Source organism: Lepidochelys olivacea, assembly GCF_965140295.1.
Source record: "Lepidochelys olivacea isolate rLepOli2 genome assembly, chromosome: 1".
In the NCBI taxonomy this organism is placed as follows: Eukaryota; Metazoa; Chordata; order Testudines; family Cheloniidae; genus Lepidochelys; species Lepidochelys olivacea.
Window position 1 is genome coordinate 140,410,451 of NC_140411.1, and position 23,751 is coordinate 140,434,201.

Genomic DNA, 23,751 nt, shown 5'->3' on the forward strand with positions numbered 1-23,751 from the left:
TCTTAAGAGGCCATGGTGATGAGCATGCTATGGCAACCTAGTTAGATATAGAGTAGGCTATCGGTTATATTAACTTGTGCCAAATTTTGGGTTGTTTTGAAAATGACATGTAGATCCACGTCTTCTCTGAATTATCCTGGTGTAGATCAGAACTTTTAAACATGTTGGGGAACCCTGGTTAAACTTAGCTGAAAACGCTTTAAACAACATGTCTTCTAATCCACTGAGATCTACATTGGCACAGGGATGTGCTCACACAATTCTCAATGCGTGATCAGGGGCATAGTTTGGCTGGCCCCTAGGAGTGGGGCCAATCAGGGTTAGAACTGTTTTGAGAAACCATTTGAACTGGAATCTGTCTAACCCAAGTTTAAGCATAGTAACTGATATCACAAGCCCAAAATAAACAAAGTTTTATACCAAGGCCACCTAATCTAGTTCACTAAACTACTGCAGATTTGAACCTAGCCTTCAGCGATGGAAAGACAGATCAAATTCTCTGATTCGTGAGTAGGGTTCTCACTGAAATCAATAGGCCAAATTAACTGCTGACTTACGTGGGTGTAACTCTGTTGCTTAAAACAGAGTGAATTTGGCCTAATTTCTGAGCCCATAACTGCTTCAAGGGCAGAATTTACCTTGAATCATTACCCTGCTCAACACCTTGCTAGACCATTGAGGATGGCATTTTAAATAGTGCTGCAGAGTCACATGGATTGCACTATACAGGCAACTGCGACAAACTTGTTTTGCAGAGGTTGAGTAAAAAAGCCTATAGCACAACAAATCTGCCAGCTCTTGCTCTTTTGAAGTAAGACCTGTTTGTTGTGCTTCATCTTGAATCTTAATATGCTATTAAAGAAAAAAAATCTCTTTTGCTCCTCCAACTCCTCCCCCTTTACCATCTTCTAGTTCAGGGGTGGGCAAACTTTTTGGTCCAAGGGCCACATTGGGGTTGCAAAACTGTAAGGAGGGCCGGGTAGGGAAGGCTGTGCCTCCCCAAACAGTCTGGCCCCAACCCACATCCGCCCCCTCCCACTTCCCGCCTCCTGACTGTCCCCCTCAGAACCTCCCACCCATCCAACCCCCCCGCTCCTTGTCCCCTGCCCGCCCCCTCCCGGGATCCCCTGCCCCTAACAGCCCCCTGGGACCCCACCCTCTATCCAACCTCCCCTGCTCCCAGTCCCCTGACTGCCCCCGGGACCCCTCGCCCCAGCCCCCTTACCATTCCGCTCGGAGCCGCATGTCTGGCAGCCACGCCACCCAGCCAGAGCCAGACACGCTGCCCTGCAGGAGCGCGCAGCCCCACCGCCCAGAGTGCTGCCCACGTGGCGGCGTGGCGGCGGGGGAGGGGCCGGAGGCTAGCCTCCCCAGTAGGGAGCTCAGGAGCCGGGCCAGATGTGGCCTGCGGGCCATAGTTTGCTCACCTCTGATCTAGTTCCAATAGCCGGAATAGCACCTTTGTACTTCAAAAAAGTAGCTGTGGTAGTATTAGGCACTGCTGATTGGACAGCCGCATAACCTACTCTTGGCTAATAAGCATAGTGATATGCAGTCAGCTTGAGGAAAGTTAGGAGTTTGGGTTTTTTGTACTTCTGGCTCTGTTTTGTAAATAGGTGGATGAAGAAGGGGTTTAAAATAAAAAAGCAGGCAGGGTATCTTTGATTTTTCTTCAGTGACCCTAACATATGCTGATGAATATTATTACCTGAGCAGTAGCTAGCAAGTTGCTGCAGTAATGTGCTGATGGAACAAGAAAGTAGCAGTAGCTCTGAATAAATCATTTATGCGTGCACTGCAGACTGTGCTTCAGGGGATGGCGTTAACGGTGGCGCACTTTCAGACAAACAGAGGAAAAGGCTTTCACCCAACTTTTTACTTAAACCTAGGAGGAATAAAACAGGTCAGTGGTGAATATTAAATTAACTTCTGGCCATCTTCCAAAGTGATTTGGCCTACTTAGGAAACATCAAGAATGAAGAAAGCTTTGCTTCTTCGCATCCTGATTTCTCCAGGGAGGGGGCAGAAGAGCTCTGTGCATGGATTACAAAAGCAACCTGATTTCATAAATCAACAGTTCTCTCTCTCTCTCACTCACTCTCTCACACACACACGTCTTTCAGTGTCATAGAGATATTTATTCCATATTCATTTCATAATTCTAACGTATCTGATATGTTCATACGAACAGAACAACATACATAGATAGATGGGGTGGATCAAGCTGGTATTCAGCCTTGCAAAATCATTGTGGAAATTTACCAGACCGGAGTCAAATTTTACTCTCTCTCCATTCTGGTGGATGATGATGAAAAGAATATTACTCAACCATAACAAAATATGCTTTTCCGAGGCTAGTGGACAAGCAGAACTTTGCAAGGCTCTCTTTCTGATACACTGAATGAAGGATATTCTATTGTCCTTTGTAGTGTACCAGGTCCTCCTCCCCCCCCCCTTTTTTTTGTATTTTTGGTATTAATCTAAAATACAGTATTTGTTTACTGAAAATAAAACTATGTTTTAGGGTAAATCTGGATTCAGAACAGCAGATAATCCAAGGATTGGGAACAATGGGGTTAAACCAGCTATAGTGGTTTGATGTCCCATAGGAAAAAATATTGTGCCATATCATCCCCTCCTAGAGAAAAATCCCTGAGAGGGAGTTGTGTGAACAGGAGAAGCTCTGTAAGGTTCCCTTGCTGAATTTTCACCCAAAGCCTCTTATTCCACAGGTGTGAAGGGAAAGAGAATGACTCACCATCCCTAGGGTGACCAGACAGCAAGTGTGAAAAATCGGGACGGGGATGGGGGGTAATAGCAGCCTACATAAGAAAAAGACCCCAAAATTGGAACTGTCCCTATAAAATCGGGACATCTGGTTACCCTAACCATCCCCCAGAATGAGAAGGAGGGTTAGCCACTCGAACCTGCAGATCTCTATGGCCTCTGTATGTATAGCATCATTTGCATTGTGGGAACTGGGGGGAGTGGCCGCTGGATGCAATCTTAGGGCCTTTAGCTTAGTTATCATGAAAACCATCCTGATTAAAAAGGCAGCCCAGAGAGAGGGAAAATTTCCCCCGTTGGGGGAGTATGGCATAGTCACTAGAGGTGCCTGAAGCAACGTTAGATACGTTTACAAAATGAATGTGTAGGAGTCACTTTGCTTCATTCAGGGACTGGATTCAGTATGAATAGCGGTAATGTTTATTGACCAATTTGGATACTGTGCATTAAAGAGGCCATTGAAATACAAGGTTAGAGCATCCATCCATCCTTTCCCCCTACTTATGTATTTTGTTTTCCTATGATACTCCACCCACACTTTCCCTTTATTTGAAATAATAACAGATCTGGTCAAATATTTTTATGAAACTTTTTGGATGATAAATGGCTTCTTGTTGAAAAACCAGAAACAAAAACACCTCTAATTTTCTAAAAATCTATAGATTTTGGTAAAGATTTTTGGTTTTGGTTTTTGAAAAATGACTTTTTTCCCCCAAAAATGGCTTAAAATTTTTTTGGTTTTAGTTTTTCATTGAAAACTTGAAAAATGTTCACAGGGAATTTTGAGGCGGGGGCGGGGAGGAAGGGATTTTTTTTTCAAATTTTCCCTGTGCAAACTAATTAGGATTTTCCAACCAGCTCAAAATAATAATACTTGATGTGCTGTCTAAGTGATACAGCAGTACCTGCACTTTATAGCCCTGGTGGCCGGACTTTTTTGGTGAAGGGTCCTCAACTCTGGAGTTAACTCCTCCCACCTTTGGTGTGAGGATATATGGATCTGCAGGTCATTCTGCAAGCCCTCTCATTTCTTTAAGACTTTTGTGAGGGGGGTGGATTGAATGGAATGTGAAGGGAGGATGTGCTTATCTCTTCTGTTTGTTTCCTGGGTGGTTCACTCCTTAAATATGAATATTTGAAATATTGTGTCTTTATGAAAATTGTAACGATCCTAGAGCAGTAGGATTCTTTGACTGTATATATATAGTCAAAGATCTTTACAAACACTAATGAATCTTTCCTGAAACTCCCCCATTGTTATCCCCATTTTAGAGAGGAGGAAGCTGACACACAAAGAGCCTGCTCCTGCTCCCACTGAAGTCAGTAAAAGTTTGCTGTAGTTGACTGGGAGCTTGCTAGCCCCCAAATGACTTGCCTTGGGTCAGACAGTATCTGTATGTCACAGCCAAGAAGAGCAGTATTCTGCCGACTCCTTTCTCTGGTCTTTAATCGCCAGATCATCCTTTTCCCTTGGAAGCATACTCCTCAGACCTCAGTTTCGAGGGCATGTGTCTTGGGCTAATCTGGGCCATACTAAGCCTTAAGCCTTTGTTGCTTACACACGAAGATGTGAAGGGCCACTTCAATCCTATAATCTCTGGAGCAAGAGAGATAAGCACGAAGTGCCAAAAAAGAAAAAAAACACATTATTTATTTATTTATTTTAATAATGCCTGATGCCCTATTGTGCTATGTCCTTTACAGACACGTAGGCCATGTCTGTGCGACAAAATTATGTCGACCTAACTTACATTGGCGTATGGCCACCTCAGTTATTAAATCACTTGTGTGTGTGCACACTTGGCGCCTTGTGTCAGCATGTGCATCCTCACCAGGAGCGCTTGTATCGATTGTATTGTCAATATGGGGCATTGTGGGATGGCTCCTGAAAGCCAGTAACAGTCGATGTAAGCAACACAGTGACTATGCTGACACCATTGACCTAATTACTTACACTGTTCGGGAAGGTGGTGTTACTAAATTGGTGTAGCGAGTCCTTTACATTGGTGGGAGCCGAATTTAAGTGAAGACACTTCCACAGCTAGGTTGATGCTAAGCAGCTTATGTCAACCTACCCCTATAGTGTAGACCAGACCTAGTAAGAGATGGACTCTGCCCTGAAGAGCTTACCGTCTAAATAAACAAGAAAGACAAAGGGGGAAGGAGAAACAGAGGCACAGATAAGTGAAGTGACTCACCTACATGGAATAGACCTGGGTCTCCTAAGCTCCAGTTCAGGGCCCTATCCACTGGACCATACTCCCTCTGTACAGTCAGTCAGTAATTCCTGCTGAATTTATTAAGATGGAAAGGTAATCATCTACGGGCATTATTATGTATCATTTACTTTTTGACTAGTTTAAATCAAAATCACAACTGTTTTATGAACTAACTTCTAGCTGAACTAGCCAAATTGTCTGTTGGTGTCAATCCCATCAAAATCAGCTGAACTACACCCTTCCACAGGAGCAGAGAATTAAGCTCATCGTCTTTATTTAGACAATCCAGTAAGGTTCTAGCACCTTTCAGTTTTAATTGGAAATTTCAGCCTGAAAGATCATTAGGAAGAAATAATAAATTTCAAAGATGAGGATTCAAATGCATTTGGCCATAACTAAAGTCCAGAATCTGTGTTTCACCGATAAGATCTGACAGTGTGCGATAGTGCCCACACATGCTGTAAGGAGTTTTCTCTAACACATGAACAGAGCCCAATTCTGACATGACAGCGAATCCTTAGTAAAGTGACTGCATTGGTGTGACTGGATGGTGAATTTGTTTCATGTGGTATAATGGTAAGAATAACCATCAATGAGTTGTTCATTATCTATCTTTTACGGTTACAACAGAGTTACTGTTATCAAAGCTCTAGGAACTGGTGCCTAAACAACCAGGAACGTGGGTCTGGTTGCAGACTTGAAAGGGAAAACAAGCTGTAGGACAGTAAGAGGCTCACTCCTTCCCCAGCACCTACTATGTCATTGCCAGAAATCACAATGTTTCCTGACTGTCTCTGCAAATATGCATGCTTGTAGCCCATTCAGAGCACAGCATATCTGTTGACAAACTCCATTTGACATATAGAGTCCAGGTTTATCTCTCAGGCTCCTCTCTGTTTCCCTGTTTCTCTTCAAAGACTTTATTAGGACTGCCGTAGCTGATACTGTAAATATTTGTTGGAACAGGCGGACAGACACATTAAAAATAGAATAACCTTCAAGGAATGCAGCGTTCATTTCCTTGGTTTAAAAAATAGTAAGAGAGATTTTGCAGAGCTGGTCAGAAAACGGATTTTCTTTTTCCCTGTGGAAAATTTTGATGTAAATGAAAACAAAAATCATTAACTCAAAAAATTGTAAACCAAAAATTTTGGCTGCAAAGTTTCAGCTAAATTTCAGCTAAATATGGAAAAGCTTCAGTTCAAAAATGCCACTGCAGTGCCCTTATGATACTTGTACTTTGTGTTCCTCCTGCCCCCATTCTCTTCTATGAGCGAGGCTCCCTGGCCAGACTACATCTTCCATGATACATCATGGTCCCCTCTTGCTGAGCCTACGCAGTGCCTCATGGGAGTCCCGGGTTACTGTGCAGTATGGGAGATGTAGTCTGGCTGGGTAGCCTGGCCCATAGAGAAGAATGGGGGCATGAGACGTCGAACTACAGATCTGATGGGGAACTTCCAAACTGAAATTCTTCATTTTTCAGGTGGAGCGTTCCAGTTTTGGGATGTTCTGTTTTTTGATGGAAAGCAGACATTTTTGTAACAGATTTTTAGCTGAAAATCCAATTTTCTGTCAGACAACAGTTTTGATAGAAAATTTTCAATCAACCCTAGATTTTAGTGCTCCTGAAATGAGGGACTAATATCACTGTCTTAAAAGCACAATGGAGTATGTGAAAGCTCTGCCAATGCACATCAGTTCTGACCTGCACCACTCTGCTCTCCTAGTTCTGAACTCCTCGTTAAGCAAGCCTGTCCAAATGTGTGGTTAGTTTGCTGATGTGTACAAACTGTGCTCAGTCTGAGACTGTCAAACTTCTCTTCATTTGTGGCCCCAGCCAGGTTTTGCAGCAGGTCTTTTTTCCAAAGGTTGAAGGGCTAGCTCATTGAGCCACCAAACCCTCAATTATGTTTCAACATCTGGTTTGATTCTCTGCAGATAAATAGCAGCTTTGCCACTAACAACAAAACCTTAATTCATTGTGGTTTGCTCAAGCACTGAGAGCAAATATTTTCCCTTTGCCGTTTGGGGTCATTTTGAGGGAAAAACAGAGTTGGAGATATTTCAACCCTTTTAAAATTATTATTACTTCCTAGAGAAAATAGAATGTAAAGCACCCTTTCCTTCCATTTGTGAGATTATTTTTATGGGGAAATTGCTGGCCTTGTAAGGAAACATTGTTGACTAAGGATCAGGAAAGATGATACAAGTCAATTGTGTTTTAAAGAAAACAATCATTTTTAATTCAGGCCTTAATAAAGCCTCATAAAAAGGTACAGTCTACTTCTCTCTGTCTCTTTTCCTCTTTCATTTTCCCCCGTAAAACATTGCCAGGGCTTACACATAAACGGAGCGGGGAGAACAGGTCTGTGAGTATTGCAATTATAAGTATTTTAGGAAATGTCCATGGCTGTATAAGCTGCTGATTCCACTTATTGATGTTTGGAAGGGTGAAGTTTCTATCTAGGTCATGTTCTCCAAGGCTGCTGTTTCTATTACAGCCAGACCTTCTGTTGACTTGGGCTGTCTTAATGCATCAAAGAGCCTCTGCTATGCTTCAGTTCCTGTTCTGAACTCAAGTTGCACCTTTCAGTTTTTGCTTATAATCACTGAGGTGGGTAGCCTAGCAATGGGAAGTCAAGCATTAAGCAGTTACTTTCTAATACTCCAAGAAGAAGGAGAGGAAGGCAAATCTTGTCATGTTTTTATTATTATACATTTTAAAATCTCTTCTTAAATCCCTTTCCCCACCCTTTTTTCTTTTTAGGATTATGCACATCATAATCCAGTTATTGGCATCAAAGATAATGAGAGTTGAATCCTAAAGAACAGTTAAGATTCTTTTATTAAAACATAATTTTAAAAAGAGGGGAACACGCCAGCACAAAAATAAAAATATTAAAGCAATGTGGGAATGTTTCCATGTCTCCGTACAGCACAATAATAATAAAACAATAGGTACCATTTTGTGATGGGATAGTTCACTTGTTTGGCTAGTGGATTATGTGTCTGAATTGTTTTACCTGTTAATTTAGGTTGGCACGATCACTCATCCTCCTCACTGTGGTGTAGTACAGCATCACAGATATGGAGGGTGATAAAAAATACTGCGTTTTAGAATGCTCAGTTGGTTACTGTCGACGAGAAATGTTGTGGAAGGCATTGCATTGGGAGGGCATTTGAAATTTGTTCTCTTTTATTATGATTTTTAGACCTGGAAATTGCAATGCAAATTTGTTTCATCATGTAGGATCAGGTCCTGCTCACTGTTACATCAATGTAAATCCAATGTAATTCCAGTGACGGGAAGCAGAATCTGGTAAATGTTTTATAATCACCCCCTTACCAGATATTTCTCAGACAGCTGTGCTCAGGGTAGAATGGGATATGGTGTGTGACAGTGTACAGCTGGGGCAGATTATAGCAACATCTTTTTTCTTCATTAGTGCTGCAACAGTTTGATTTTTCCTTCTGGTCACTCTATGGCCTCAGTTAATTTTTATACATTCCCACATCTCCCGACTGTTAAAGGATTGTGTTCAGATCCCTGTGCTGTTAGACCACAGCACTAACCAATTGAGCAGAGTCCCAAGATTCTTTAAGGGCAGGGAAGTGTTAAATCCCTCATGTGATGGAGAGTAAAAGAAGTGGGATTACTGTTCACGACTCTGATTTGCCATTCTGCTGGACCGTGAGGAGATTAGAAGGACCAAGTACTTGGGCTAAACCATCTGCATGTCTCGAAGGGGAGTGTGGAGGATGTACAGATGTTCAGTCAAAGTCTATGCAATCCGTGTTCCCAGAAGATTATTCTCCCTGACCCTTTGCTCCCCCCTTACTTAAGCAGGTCAGCTTTTGCATAGCACTGGGACTCAGTAAATACTATGGATAAAAGCAAAGAAGCCTGTTGGGCATTGGGATACTTTCTTGAAAAACACAACAGAGTGTTCAACCATGGCTCTGGGCTGCTGTGTGCTGAAGAATGCAGGTATTTTTGTTTTTAATTTGTAGAGAGGATTTCCTGCTGTAGCTTTTTGGTGTGGGAAGGGTTTTCCCCCGTCTCCTATATAGAAAAGTTTGGTTTCCCAAATAAAAGTTGCTCCTGTTTTCCATTTTAAGAGCCAAGGAATGCAGTAAAGTTTCAGCAACAGGTAGTTCCTGTCAAACTTGATTTAAAGTGCCAGAACTTTTCAACTTTCGTCTTTGCTCTGTGAATGCTGGCATGTGTGCTTTTGGAATTTCATTTTATGATTTTATTTTTGTTTGCACATAGCACAGAGATTTGTCTGAACAGTGCATTCACTGTCAGCTACTAGACAGGATTAAAGAATACAAAGTAGCTGTCTGAAAACTTGCTGCATAATCAGTCTGTTAGTAGCCACCAGGTATGGAATGAGTTTGGTGGTTCTCTGCTTCTCTGTTGGCCATTCCCAGTGTGTGACTATTAATATTGAGTGATGTGTTAATGGATGACTGTTAGTAATTTGGCACAAAGGTCATGCTTTTATTTTTTATCTCCCTTCTTGTAAATCATCAGACAAGTCTTCTGTTTTAGCATTTTATTATTAATAACACTGGTATCATCTAATCATGGCAGTGATATAATCTATGGAATCAGGTTGTATTGGTTTTTTGATTTAAGTTTCTGCTGCAGTGGAGCTCTATTTGTTCATCACTGCAAAAGTGCAGACTGGACAGGATTATTCGTTGTCAAATGAAATAAAAAATTAAAAAGACCCCAGGCAAAACACCGATTCAGTCACACATTTTTGCATCAGATGCATGATCAGTTTAATAAGTGAGATCCATCTACTGCTTGGAGGGAGGGGAGCTGGAGGGAGGGATAGAAGAAGAGGAAGAGAGGGCCTTGATTTGTTATGTTTGACAATTGGCTCTTTCAGCTTTGTTTCTCCACAGCTAGAGGGGTCTGTGGGGTTGGATGTTGTTTTGTTTTGTTGTTAAAACTCATTAGTGTCAAATCTACTGATGTCTGATAAAGATTACACTGATGTGTAAACCCGTGGAAGGGGGGGTGTGAGAGAGAGAGGGAGGGAGAGACTGTTACTAGTATGCAGGTGCTAAAAGGATTAGAGGCAGGGTCAATAACATATCACTTAACACAGTGGCAGAGGTTGACAACCTTAAACTACTGCAAGTGAAAGCCGAGAGTGCAGATTGACATGCCAAGCATCCAAGTGTTACTGTCTTAATTCCCTCTCCTTATACTGTCCTACTTGTGTCTTCTGACACATTCAACACAACTCCCCCACACTCTAGCTCCTCCTCTAGCATGACACTGAGCAGTGACTGTTACTACAGAGTGACACCAATCAGTGGAAGAAGCACCGCAAGCTATCTCACTGCACTCCCTCCAGAACTGCCCCAGGACTGTTTTATGAAAATGATACTTCGCTAACACAGATGAAAGCCTGTCAAGAATAATCTTCCAGGCATAATATACATGAGGATTCTGGGTGGACTCCTCCTGAAGGTCGAAACAACAGACTGGACTTCTACATAGAGTGCTTCCACCGATGTGCATGGGCTGAAATTGTGGAAAAGCAGCATCACTTGCCCCATAACCTCAGCCGTGCAGAACACAATGCCATCCACAGCCTCAGAAACAACTCTGACATCATAACCAAAAAGGCTGACAAAGGAGGTGCTGTCGTCATCATGAATAGGTCGGAATATGAACAAGAGGCTGCTAGGCAGCTCTCGAACTCCACATTCTACAGGCCATTACCCTCTAATCCCACTGAGGGTTACCAAAAGAAACTACACCATCTGCTCAAGAAACTCCCTGAAAAAGCACAAGAACAAATCCGCATAGACACACCCCTAGAACCGCAAGCAGGAGTATTCTATCTGCTACCCAAGATCCATAAACCTGGAAATCCTGGTTGCCCCATCATTTCAGGCATTGGCACCCTGACAGCAGGATTGTCTGGCTATGTAGACTCCCTCCTCAGACCCTACGCTACCAGTACTCATAGCTATCTTCAAGACACCACTGACTTCCTGAGGAAACTACAATCCATCAGTGATCTTCCTGAAAACACCATCCTAGCCACTATGGATGTAGAAGCCCTCTACACCAACATTCCACACAAAGATGGACCACAAGCCGTCAGGAACAGTATCCCCGATAATGTCACGGCTAACCTGGTGGCTGAACTTTGTGACTTTGTCCTCACCCATAACTATTTCACATTTGGGGACAATGTATACCTTCAGATCAGCGGCACTGCTATGGGTACCCGCATGGCCCCACAGTATGCCAACATTTTTTGGCTGACTTAGAACAACGCTTCCTGAGCTCTCGTCCCCTAATGCCACTACTCTACTTGCGCTACATTGGTGACTTCTTCATCATCTGGACCCATGGAAAAGAAGCTCTTGAGGAATTCCACCATGATTTCAACAATTTCCATCCCACCATCAACCTCAGCCTGGACCAGTCCACACAAGAGATCCACTTCCTGGGCACTACAGTGCTAATAAGCTATGGTCACGTAAACACCACCCTATACCGGAAACCTAATGACTGCTATACTTACCTACATGCCTCCAGCTTTCATCCAGACCACACCACACGATCCATTGTCTACAGCCAAGCTCTACGATACAACCGCATTTGCTCCAACCCCTCAGACAGAGACAAACACCTACAAGATCTCTATCAAGCGTTCTTACAACTACAATACCCACCTGCTGAAGTGAAGAAACAGATTCACAGAGCCAGAAGAGTACCCAGAAGTCACCTACTACAGGACATGCCCAACAAAGAAAATAACAGAACGCCACTAGCCATCACCTTCAGCCCCCAACTAAAACCTCTCCAACGCATCATCAAGTATCTACAACCTATCCTGAAGGACGACCCATCACTCTCACAGATCTTGGGAGACAGGCCAGTCCTTGCTTACAGACAGCCCCCCAACCTGAAGCAAATACTCACCAGCAACCACACACCACACAACAAAAACACTAACCCAGAAACCTATCCTTGCAAGAAAGGCCTTTGCCAACTGTGTCCAAATATCTGTTCAGGGGACACCATCATAGGGCCTAATCACATCAGCCACACTATCAGAGGCTCGTTCACCTGCACATCTACCAATGTGATATATGCCATCATGTGCCAGCAATGCCCCTCTGCCATGTACATTGGACAAACCGGACAGTCTCTACATAAAAGAATAAATGGACAAATAAATCAGATGTCAGGAATTATAACATTCAAAAACCAGTCGGAGAACACTTCAATCTCTCTGGTCACTCGATTATAAACTTAAAAGTTGAATTCTTCAACAAAAAAACTTCAGAAACAGACTCCAATGAGAGACTGCTGAATTGGAATTAATTTGCAAACTGAAAACCATTAAATTAGGCTTGAATAAAGACTGGGAGTGGATGTGTCATTACACAGAGTAAAACTATTTCCCTATGTTTATTTCCCCCCTCTACTGTTCCTCACACGTTCTTGTCAACTGCTGGAAATGGCCCACCTTGATTATCACTGCAAAAGGTTTTTTTTTCTCTCCTGCTGGTAATAGCTCACCTTACCTGATCACTCTCATTACAGTGAGTATGGTAACGCCTATTGTTTCATGTTCTCTGTGTATATAAAATCTCCCCACTGTATTTTCCACTGCATGCATCCAATGAAGTGAGCTGTAGCTCACGAAAGCTTATGCTCAGATAAATTTGTTAGTCTCTAAGGTGCCACAAGAACTCCTTTTCTTTTTATGAGGAGAGTTGTTTATCAACATTTTCCACATATTTTCAGAGCTTCTGAGCCAGGTAAACCAGTCCCCTAATAGTTTTAAAAAAAGTTTCTATAAATATCTCTGCAGACTTATTTTCACTTGGTTTTCTGCCTCAAGTAAGCAATGTGTTTTGTTCCAGATGTTGTTGTTAACGGATTCATCTTGTGAGAACAGTTTATATGCCCAGTTGCTGTTTCTAGAAGTGAAAACAGCATTAGTATATTTCATACACTATATATATAAAAAAGAGGGAGCCAGATTCTACCACCCTTAGACCTTGTCTTCACAAGAAAGATAAACCAGTTTAAAACAGTTTTAAAACAATTTACTTAGAACTATTACAAAGCTCTGTGAGGACACTTCTATTTTGGTTTAAGAGTGACTTATTTTGGTTTAGCTTAAAACAATTCTGAGACCTTGCCTATATGAGAAATTGTCACTAGTTAAACTAAAGGTGCAATTTTAAACCGATTTAATTAAACTGATGCAAACTCTGTGGATATGCTTAGTTCTGATTAAGCAAGTCTTATTTTGATTTAGCTTAATTTATTTAGGAATCAGTTTAAGCTAAACTGAAAGGAAAACACTGTCAAAGTGAAGTAGACATGCACACACAGTCAAATGGCTGGGATGATTTAGTTGGGGATTGGTCCTGCTTTGAGCAGGGGATTGGGCTAGATGACTCCTGAGGTCCCTTCCAACCCTGATATTCTATGATTCTATGAAATCAATTAAGCTTTGTGTGGACAAGCCCTTATTCCTCAAGTAGTCCCACTGAAATCACCTCAGTGGTGAAATCAGTGGGACTACCCAGAGTACAGTACTATTCAATGTAAGTAAGGGTATCAGAATCTGTACCTATGAAATTAGCAGACAAAACTAATACTACAATATCCCTCTGTCTGGCCCAAATCAGCCTCTGCAAGGAAATTCAGAGTTGACTGGTTAGCTACTGCTCCAGCCTGACCCCTTGACATTATGACTAGGTAATGAAGCGAATATGTTACTCACCATCTCATGCTCTGGTGAGACCTCTTGCAATACTTAATCAAGGGTAAACACCAAGCTCTGAATGCCATTGCTTTTCTTGGCTTAGCTGTTATGTGGTCCATCAAAAACACAAGTAAACTAGTTGCATTAGCATAGTTCTGCTATTGCCAAGCTACTGTGGTTCTTAGTGAACGTCAATAAGAGGGGTCATTTGTCTTGTCTGAACCTTGGTGTAGGTTGGGTATTTTGTCTTCTACAAGCCATAGCACTGAAAGCATAGGTCCAAGACCTCTTGGAGCTGCTAGCAGTCAATTGCAAATGAAAAGCTATTAAAATGCAATTGTTTTATTGTTAGAATTGATGTATCTGATCCACCTGATCAGATCCACCTGAATAATATCCTCCAACTTTCTGACAAGTGGCAGCATTTGTGATGCTGATTCTGTGGTGTGCGGGAGCCCAAACTGCAAAGCTGTACCTGTTTCTGTTCTGTTTAAGCAATTAGCAAATGCACTTTATCCAGTAAGCACTAAACATTTTGTTTAAATATTAAACAGCAGCATTGTTGATGGTTAAACCAGTATTTAAAGCCGGCCAGCAACTGATTAACAGTCCCTATCACTGATTTCAGTACTCTCCTTCATAAACGAGGGGCTGAATAATTACCTCCCTAAGCATATGGGCTATAAAATTTAGATCTAAAGTTAGAGTACCATTTCATCCCAAAAGTGAGAGTGCTTAGCTTTGGACCCTTTATTGAGATAGATCCTAGTGGCAAGATTTGGGTTGGGATTTTCCTTCTCCCCAGTTGAGGGTGCTTAGAATCAAGATTCTGGCCCAGCTCTAAGGTTTTTGTTGTTGTTGTTGTTGTTGTGTTTTTATTTCTTTGCTAGAATCGTAGGGTTAGAAGGGACCCCAAGGGTCATCTAGTGTTTAACGCCCTGCCAAGATACTTGGTTTTTACAGTATTTTGTTTGTGGCAATTCAGTAAGAAATGCTGAGATTCTTTGGGGTTCAATTGAACTGTGTGTATGGGGGCAGCACCCTGAGTAGGAAGCAGAGTGTGACTCAATGAACCAAAGGCTCTGTCTATTCCTGGCCATGTGCACAGGATGGAGAGGATGTAATGGCTTCTGTGCAGGCTGCTTCACTACTGTGCAGCTAACCATGGTTGTGCAGGGAAGTAAGGGAACATGCAGCCTGGGTCACAATCTTGGCCCTTTGTGATCTTCATGGCAAGCAGCCATCACATAGCTGCAGCTGGTTAGGGATCCTGGGGTCTGTAGTGTGTCTGGGATGGCAGTATGTAAGTAGTGGTAACCATTGCTCAAGCTTCAGGTCTGAAATGTTTTCATTCTCCAAGAAGCTTACACACTGAGGCTTAGGGCACTGAAATCTGGGTTTGATTCAAATTTAAAAACAATCACACCAGTTTACAAGAGGAAGTTAAGAGTAATGCATTTACTAGATTCATTCATAGATTTTAAGGGCACTAGGGCCCATCATGATCAGCTCGTCTGACCTTGAGTAGTAATGGGGGAAACTGTTGTACTTGGGCCTTGGTTTGGATTCTTATGTAAAGTGTAGCCCAACTACAGGGCATGAGCCTCTTGATTCTACATAACAGAAATGGAAATTCCCAAGAACGCCCATTCTCATGAAATTTCTGGTACTTCAGATTCTGGGTAGCAAATTTGTGACAACTGTCAGTTTCATGGTATTTTGCCACTTTGGGTTCTGGTCAGAACTATGAAATGCAAAAGTATCCAATATCAGGACCTCAAATGATTTTGGTTCAGTTTTAAAAACAAACAAAAAGGATAGAGATGTTTCCTACTTTATATGAACCTGTCCTTAGAGGGGTGCCCAACCTGAGATCACCCTGGCAAATCCCAAAGGGACATGTCTTCCTTGCAAATTGAGTGCCATGTGGATGAATTTCTGGCAAGGTGTTTAAGGTGGTCTGGTTCTCTAGTCAGTTGATGTCCATCATTGGCAATTTTGTGCCACCAAAGCTCTTGAGATCCACGTGATCACCAGCCATCTAGTGGCATTCATTGATGCACATGCTTCGGAATTCATTGATCTTCTATTCTAACAATAAGACCATATCGAGAAAGTTGCTGAAACCAAACCAGTGCTGATGGGGATGGATACTAGGTTTGGCTTTGAATATCCTCATTTCTGATCTTGTCTGACAAAGATGAGAATAAAAAAAGTCAATGCAATGTTCTTTTGTCTTCCTCAGGACCCACATTTCACTTCTGTACAATAGAATTGGTATAACTGTGGTTCTGTAGAGCCACAACTTTGTATCAAACTTGATGTAATGGCATCCCTACAGAAGCCTCTGCAGGGCCCAAAACCTGTGTAGGATAATTTGGGGGTCTTTTTAACTATAGTTTCAACCAACTTGCCTGGTACTGAAGTTAGGCTTAACAGCCTGTATTTGATCGAATCGCTTTGGAGCCTTTTAAAAAAATCAGTGTCATATTAGCGATCCACCAATTATCTGGTACAATTGGTGATTTAAGCGATAGGTCACATACCACAGTTAGTAGTTCTGCAATTTCATATTTGAGTCCCTTCAGAACTCCATACCATGAATACCATCTGGTCCTGGTGACTTATTACTGTTTAAATTTTCAGTTTGTTCTAAAACCTCCTCTATTGACACCACCACCTGGGACAGTTTCTCAGATTTGTCACCTAAAAAGAATGGCTCAGGTGTGGGAATCTCCTTTACATCCTCTGCAGTGAAGACTGATGCCGAGAATTCATTTAGCTTCTCCGCAATTGTCTTGTATTCCTTGAATCAATGACACAAGCTGAAGATCTGGCCTACTGAGTGATCATTTTGGAGAAAACTTTTCTTCTCTTTGCTTTACTTTATAGAGTGACACCTAGAGGACCTTGCTTAGTTTATGAATAATACCCAGATTAGATGTTTAGTTGATGTCTTTTCTTCATGATTATTTGCTGGATTCCTCCACATGCTTTCAGCTTAAAAAAACCTAGATTTACTTTTGAACACCATTGACCTTGTTTTAAATCTGAAACACAGAAGCAATTTCTCAGTGGTATATGAGTTCCAAATGTCAAACACTGATAAGAGGAAGGAAACTAATGTCTCGCAAATTGGAAGAAAAGAGGCCCTCATGGAAATGCTCCACTTCCTTTCTTACTTGATTGCATCCACAACTCGTCAAGAGGAAATTGTGATTTAGTTTTTCAGTGCACAGTAAATTACTCTTACAATCAACACCCTGTCTGTGTTTTATACTTACCATGGATGGCCTCTGGCCGTTAACCATAACCGCAAACGTTTTTTTTACTCTTTGAAAGGCTCACTGGTAATTTAGAACTGGGCCATTCATTTTGAAATAAAAATGTACTCCAGAGCAAGCTTGGAGCATGCGCAGTCTAATGTCAAGCCCATGGCTGAATGGGCTATAAATAACATATTAAAAAAATAAGAGTCCTGGACTCATACCGTAGTGAGTCCTTTGTAGTGTTACCAATTAATGCTACTATATATATGTACTAGTGGGATTTGCCCTCCTGCCCAGGAAAGCAGTTAATAGTTAAAGGAACTGAATATAGGGAAGGGTTTTATTTTCTTGAGTTCATGTTCCCAACTGCATGGGAGCACATTTTAATGTAACCCCACATTGTGACAAAACCCCTGATTTCACATTAGCTGTCATGTCCTGTCATCCACGGCTCTGCCACATGGGAAGGAGTAACTGAACTGGACTAATTAAAACAGACCATTGACTTCCCCCAGAAGCTCTTTTCCTATTATTTGGAAGGGGTTGAGGGAGATGTGCCAGTTGCTAATATGACAAGCCAAGTTGATCAAAATATCGTAGCATGAAATCGATCTGTCAGTGCTGCTGTGAACTATGAAAAGGCATTGAAGATGGAAAGGTGAGGTAAAAATAGTGAATAGTGGCAGGAGGATGGCTTATGTTGAGTGTAAATAGTTCTGTTGTTACTTACTGCTCACATGTATATGCTTTGTTGATAGGTCACTCACTTGTCATGTAATTAATACAGTACTTTACTGCATTCGGAGCCTGATCCACTGCCATCTAGGTGAAGGTTGAACAAGGGATGAAAATGATTACAAGTGCTTGTTTTCTGTCACAGTTTTCTTAGAGAAATTTTTACTATTAATTATTATATGTAGCACCCCTGTCAAATCATTCAGTGTCTGTACAGTACAAAAACAAATACAACACAATAAAGATATGATCAATTATTATCCTATAAAATCCAATAACAAATCGGGATCCAGTTTAAAAAAGTGGAGAGAGAGAGCCTGGAGTGGAAGATTAGGGTCCAGATGTAAACAGTAGCTTGGGGAGGGTAAAGTGATCTTGCATTAAAGTCTGAAACCCAGAAGCGGTTTGTCAATGGAATAATGGTTTCAATGGAGCTATGTTGATTTATGTCAGCTGAGGATCTGGCCCAATAAATCTAGGGCAAACAGTTCTAAAAACCACTGTTTGGGGAGAAATAGTTTTAAAGATGTTCGCTAAAGGTGGGAGAGATGCGATGAGACAGATTTAAGGGTGGGGGAGTGGGTTTTACATTATAGGGTGCATCACAGCAAAACTGCAATTATTTGACAATAGCAGATGCAAAGGTGAACTGTAAACAATGGAGCAGGTCTCCAATAACACCAGGGTAGAACTGGATGGAATTTTTTGGCTGAAACTTTTTTCACCAAAAAAATGCAGTTTTGGGTTGACTGAAACATTTCACAGGTTAGCTGTGTTGTTTCGGTCAGAACAACACCAAACCAAACAATTCAGGAAAAATAACTGAAACATCATTTTGACATTTTTGACACAAAACATTTTGATTTTTCAGTTTAAAATGGTGATTTTTTTTTATTTTTACTTCTATTTTATTTTTTAAGAAACGGTTAAAAAACTCAGACTAAATGAAACATTTTATTTTGGGTTGAACAAAACATTTTATTTGATCTGAAACCATTTTTTCCCCTGGTTTTTGTTTTGGTTTGGTTTGGTTTGGCCAGTGAACTGAAATGTCAGCTTTTTACACCGCTCTAAGACGAGGCCAACACTGTTAAGGGAAAAAAAAACCCAGTGCAAGTATAAAGTCAATCCATTCCTCTATAGGTATCATCACCGCAGTAGCAAGTGGATGACAATAATAAAGAATGTGCAGTCATTAGTCAGCACCCACCCCCAACATCATGGGTCAGTCTAATCTTTAAAGGTATGTTCAGCAACCTGGAGGCCTCCTCTGCAAGACAGTTAAACAGTCCCCATGTTTATTTCAGGCCTCACAATGCACTGACTCTCCATTTTCATATAAAGACATGTCAGTACATATGGACATTGCTTTATGCTGTGCGGCTGCAACATCATAGCTGATACAATGACATTCAAATATCACAATGAAGCAGCATTATGTGGGGTTTTTTATGGTCTGTGGTACAAAAAGTGGCAATCATGGTGCAGTCTGATGTGTCATAATATGGACTGCTGTGACAAATGAACTGTAGTGTCATACTGACAGAGGGTTCTCCAGAACCAGGGCCGGCTCCAGGCACTAGCATTCCAAGCAGGTGCTTGGGGCCGCGCTGTGAAAGGGGCGGCAGTCCATGTGCCATCAGAGCAGTGTCTCGTCTTTTGGTAGCAGCCTCTTTCCTCAGGCTGCCGCGGCGGCAATTCAGCGGCAACTTTAGTCTGCAGGCTGTCATGGCGCTAATTCGGCGGCAGCTTCTGTCTTCAGATGTCCTGCTTGGGGCGGCAAAAACAGTAGAGCCGGCCCTGTCCAGAACAGCATAACCAATGCAGAGTTCATAGTTTTGAGGTTAAAAAGAAAATTATAGATGTAATTAAATACCTAAACTAGAGGCTGCCAGCTCCTGAACTGCTGACGCAGGTTCAGCCTCTAAACAGTAATCTGAAAAGTGATTATTATAACAGTGTTTGGGGCCTGCAACTGAGATAGGAGCCCCATTGTGCTAGGTGCTGAGCGTACGTATGATAAGAGATGGTTCCTACACCCAAGGAATTTGTCCCTCAGCAGTTAATACTAAGGGAGGGGAAATGAACGAATGCATTTGACAGTTTGGGAACTAAGACACCGGGCGACCCAGGGTTACACAGGAAGTCTGTGCCAGAGCTGGGAACTGAACTCAGATCTCCTAAGTTGCTGTCCAGTGTCTTAATCACAAGAACATCGTTCCTCTCCAAAATGATCCATTTTACTGGCATAACCTTTCTGTGTATTACATCTAGTTGGGTTTGTTTTGCTTTTTTAAAAATTCAGTGACCTATTTTGGAGTAACTTAACTAGACAAGAGCCTTTAAAGGACACTGCTAGAAAGGACAAAATGTGATGTCCTTATCTTTGGCAAGGGGGCTAAATCATTTCAAATCATCTTTGAAAGATACAGATATTGACGTGGTACCTTATTATACCTTTGGTGTTTTCCTTTCAACCTTCAGCATTGTTATGTCTTCTGTACTTGCTTTTGGAGTCAAATGTACTTTTAACAGCCCTCTCTTGCATCTTACCCCCTTACTGCATGGCCGCCAGCCTCCGGTTATTCTGCTGTTTAAGGAAATGTCTGTGTGAGCCTGTGGAATGGAAGTCAAGTGAGACAGAAAAAGAGGGAGAAAAATCCCCAAACAGAAATAAAATGTACAGCACCCAGGACTGCAGGAAATGGAGACAGGCTCCTAGCAGAAAGGTCAAGTGAAGGTGTTAGTGAGAGAGTCCAAAGGGATATCCAGCATGCTCTGTATGCTACAGTTATCAAGCAGCCCTAGTAACACTATGCCTTTCAGGAGGAAAAGATTAATGTGCTGAATTTTTGGTGTAATGGGTGAGTGTAGGGAAGGTCAAACGTCAGAGCCTGCAGTTTGAAGGTCTACTGGACAGTTCAGAGAGTTGAGAAAAGCAGGGAACTGGGCACGGAGAAGAAGGGAAATAAAAAGTTGACGTTGTCTTTTTACTGCCAATTCCAAGTTTTAGGTATTGGTGTATTAGAGTCCAGCATGAGGTACTGAGTGTCCTTATCTCTAGCTAAAGTCAGTGGGAATTGAGGGTACACGGCACCTCACAGAATTAGGCCCTTATTTAGGAAAGTGTGCAGGCATCTCGGGGCAGAAGACAATAGCACATAGCAGCAGTACCCAAAATGTTAGCAGAAGGTTAGGGTTGCCAGACATCCGGTTTTCGACTAGAACGCCTGGTCGAAAAGGGACATGTGCTGACCGGGCTGCTAAAAGTCCAGTTGGCTGCAGCACCCGGCTCCACGCAGATCCTGGAAGCGGCCAGTATGTCCCTCCAGCTGCTAGGCACGGGTGCTGCCAAGTGGCGCTCCGGGCACTGCCTCTGCCCTGAATGCCAGCTCCGCAACTCCCATTAGTCAGGAAGCACGACCAATGGGAGCTGAGGGGGGTGGCACCTGTGGACGGGGACAGCATGCAGAGCCCCCTGGCCCTGACCATCCCTGCGCCTAGGAGCTGAGGGACATGCCGGTTGCTTCCAGGAGCCACTTGAGATAAGCACCTCCCGGAGCCCCCACCCCGAACTGCGTCCCATACCCGAACCCTCTGCCACAGCCCTGAGCCCACTCCCACACTCCAAACCCCTCGGCCCCATCCCAGAGCCCCCACCTGCACCGCAAACCCCTCATCTCGGCTCCACCCCAGAGCTCACACCCCAAGTTGGATTCCTCATCTCCTCCCAAACCCCAATCCCTGCCCCAGCCCAGTAAAAAGGAGCGAGTGAGCGAGGGTGGGAGAGAGTAAGTGATGGAGGGAGGGGGGATGGAGTGAGCAGGGGCGGGGCAAAGGCAGGGCCTCAGGGAAGGGGGCGGGGCAAGGGTGGTTGGTTTTCTGCAATCAGAAAGTTAGCAACCCTAGGAGAGCTGGGGGAAAGGAAGTTATATTCAATTGAAATTAAATGGGAACTGACGGAGGCAAGGCACTGGGATAACTGTTAATCTTAGAGAAAGTGCCACGGATTTTTCAATATTGACAAGCAGTTGGGACCTTGGTTTTATGTCTCATTTGAATGAATCAAAATATTTAACAAGTTGGTAAGGAAGGATGATGAAAGAGGAAAAAAGTTCTTAAAGGACAGAGAAAAGAGAACAGGGAGAGGTGGGTTTTGAATAACAGAATAGGAGGTCAGTCTAAGCAACAGGAGAGAGAAGGTCCTGACAGGCAATAGGACAAGCTCAGTGGTTTGAGCATTGGCCTGCTAAACCCAGGGTTGTGAGTTCAAACCTTGAGGGGGCCATTTAGGGATCAGGGCAAAAATTGGGGATTGGTCCTGCATTGAACAGGGGGTTGGACTAGATGACCTCCTGAGGTCCCTTCTAACCCTGATATTCTATGACAAAAAGGACCAGCAGACAAAATAAGGCTCAGGAGCAGTGAAACAGAAGACAGTATTAAAAATGGACTACACAAATGCTTACATGTAAATCCATTTGATAGGCAGTATTTTGTACATAGTACACTGTATTCTGGTTGTGTGCGTATGACAGAGAGAGAGAAAGAAAGAGAAGAATACTGAATTTATAAGCATAACATCAATAGCTTGTAATATTGTTTATTCTGGGGTTTTATATTAAACAACCTGCTGAAACAATTATACAAAAAATAAAACCACTCAGATTCCTGCTTAAGCATAGTAAGTCTCTGTTGCTTTACTCATTGTCATCATCCATTCGGTTATTACTATGTATGTTCACAACTCTGATTAGGCCCCTTTATCAAATTTTGCTTAGCCCAGTACTTTGAAAGTTTCCAAGATAAGAAGCACTTTTCAGCACAAATGGGATTCTGAGCTGTTCTTGAAAACAATTTTTTGTATGAAGTGCTGGCCAGCTAGATAGTGAATAAGGGGGAGTAAATCCATGTGTGACATTGGCAGCTTGTGGGTCCACTGCAAGAAAGAAACCATTTCCAACCTATGTTAATACAGGTTTACCAATCAGAAGAAACACATAGGGCCGTCTTTTCAAAAGAGCTTGCCTTCGCGAGTTACAAGAGTGTTCAGTGATTATTTTCCAGTCTATACACGCAGTCCCATTTCTGTTTTACCTAGTGTGGCTTTGAAACAGAAGCCAAATAATGATAAAAACGATCTTCCCTTTCCAAACATACCAAAGTTCTGATGCTGACTGCATACTTTGTACTTCCACAATGATTTTCATCCAGAGATTGCCTAGCACTTTATAAACTTTTAGCCTGGGATTTTCAAAGGAGCCTTGAGCAGTAAAGTGGAGTTCAGTGGAACTATACTGATTTACACCAGCTGAAAATCTGTCTGTTGTGTTTTGGATCGTGACTGTATAACACTCCAATACTATTTTTTCTAAGGTAAAATGGCTGTGTAGGCCTCCATTCAGTGTCTTATGTTTTCCTTAATTTCCGTGCCTTGTTACATTTCAGCAATTTAAGAACCCAACATTAAGCAGTCAAGCAGGAGTAAAACTAAATTGAGCAAATTTTGTTCCCAGTCTTCCCCTAAGTAGCACCCCCCTTCCTCACCCCATTCCTTTTGATCCCTAAAGAGCCAGCTATGGTTTTAAATAAACTGTAAGTCGGGACCTGCCGCTGCTTGATGTCTGGCCCGAGATGGAAGTAAAGTGTCACCTCCAATTTTATCTGGGTGTAGAACAAAGAAATCTGTGACCAATCTACTGCACAATGCACAGTGATTGTCAGAACATGGAGCTTTGGTGGAAAGCATATTTCAAAGCACAAATGGAAGCAATTTTTAAATGCTGGTCAGGAGAGACTATTTTACCTGTTTTAATTTCCATTCATTGTATACACTGTTTTTAATCTCGGGTACTGTAGCAATGGGTGCCATATAAGAACCATGATTAGATAAGGCCAGTGTTTTTGGGGTGTGAAGTCTATTCAGGCCCTAATCCTACAATTGGATCTGTGTAGTGGAGCCCCACTGAAGTC

The 23,751-nt window shown here is 42.4% G+C and overlaps 1 protein-coding gene across 2 annotated transcripts in view; it reads left to right on the forward strand.

Annotated features, from left to right (window-relative positions):
- NHS (NHS actin remodeling regulator) overlaps window positions 1-23,751 on the forward strand; it is a 339,915-nt gene that overhangs the window by 234,366 nt on the left and 81,798 nt on the right. Inside the window, exon 1 of one of the 2 annotated variants that reach the window (XM_084623084.1) lies at window positions 8,797-8,997. The exons of the other annotated variant lie outside the window; for it this stretch is intronic. Within the exon in view, the coding sequence (XP_084479210.1) occupies window positions 8,964-8,997 (34 nt within the window). The 5' untranslated portion in view covers window positions 8,797-8,963. Of the gene's footprint in view, window positions 1-8,796; window positions 8,998-23,751 lie in introns of those variants that run through there. 2 annotated transcript variants of the gene reach the window in all.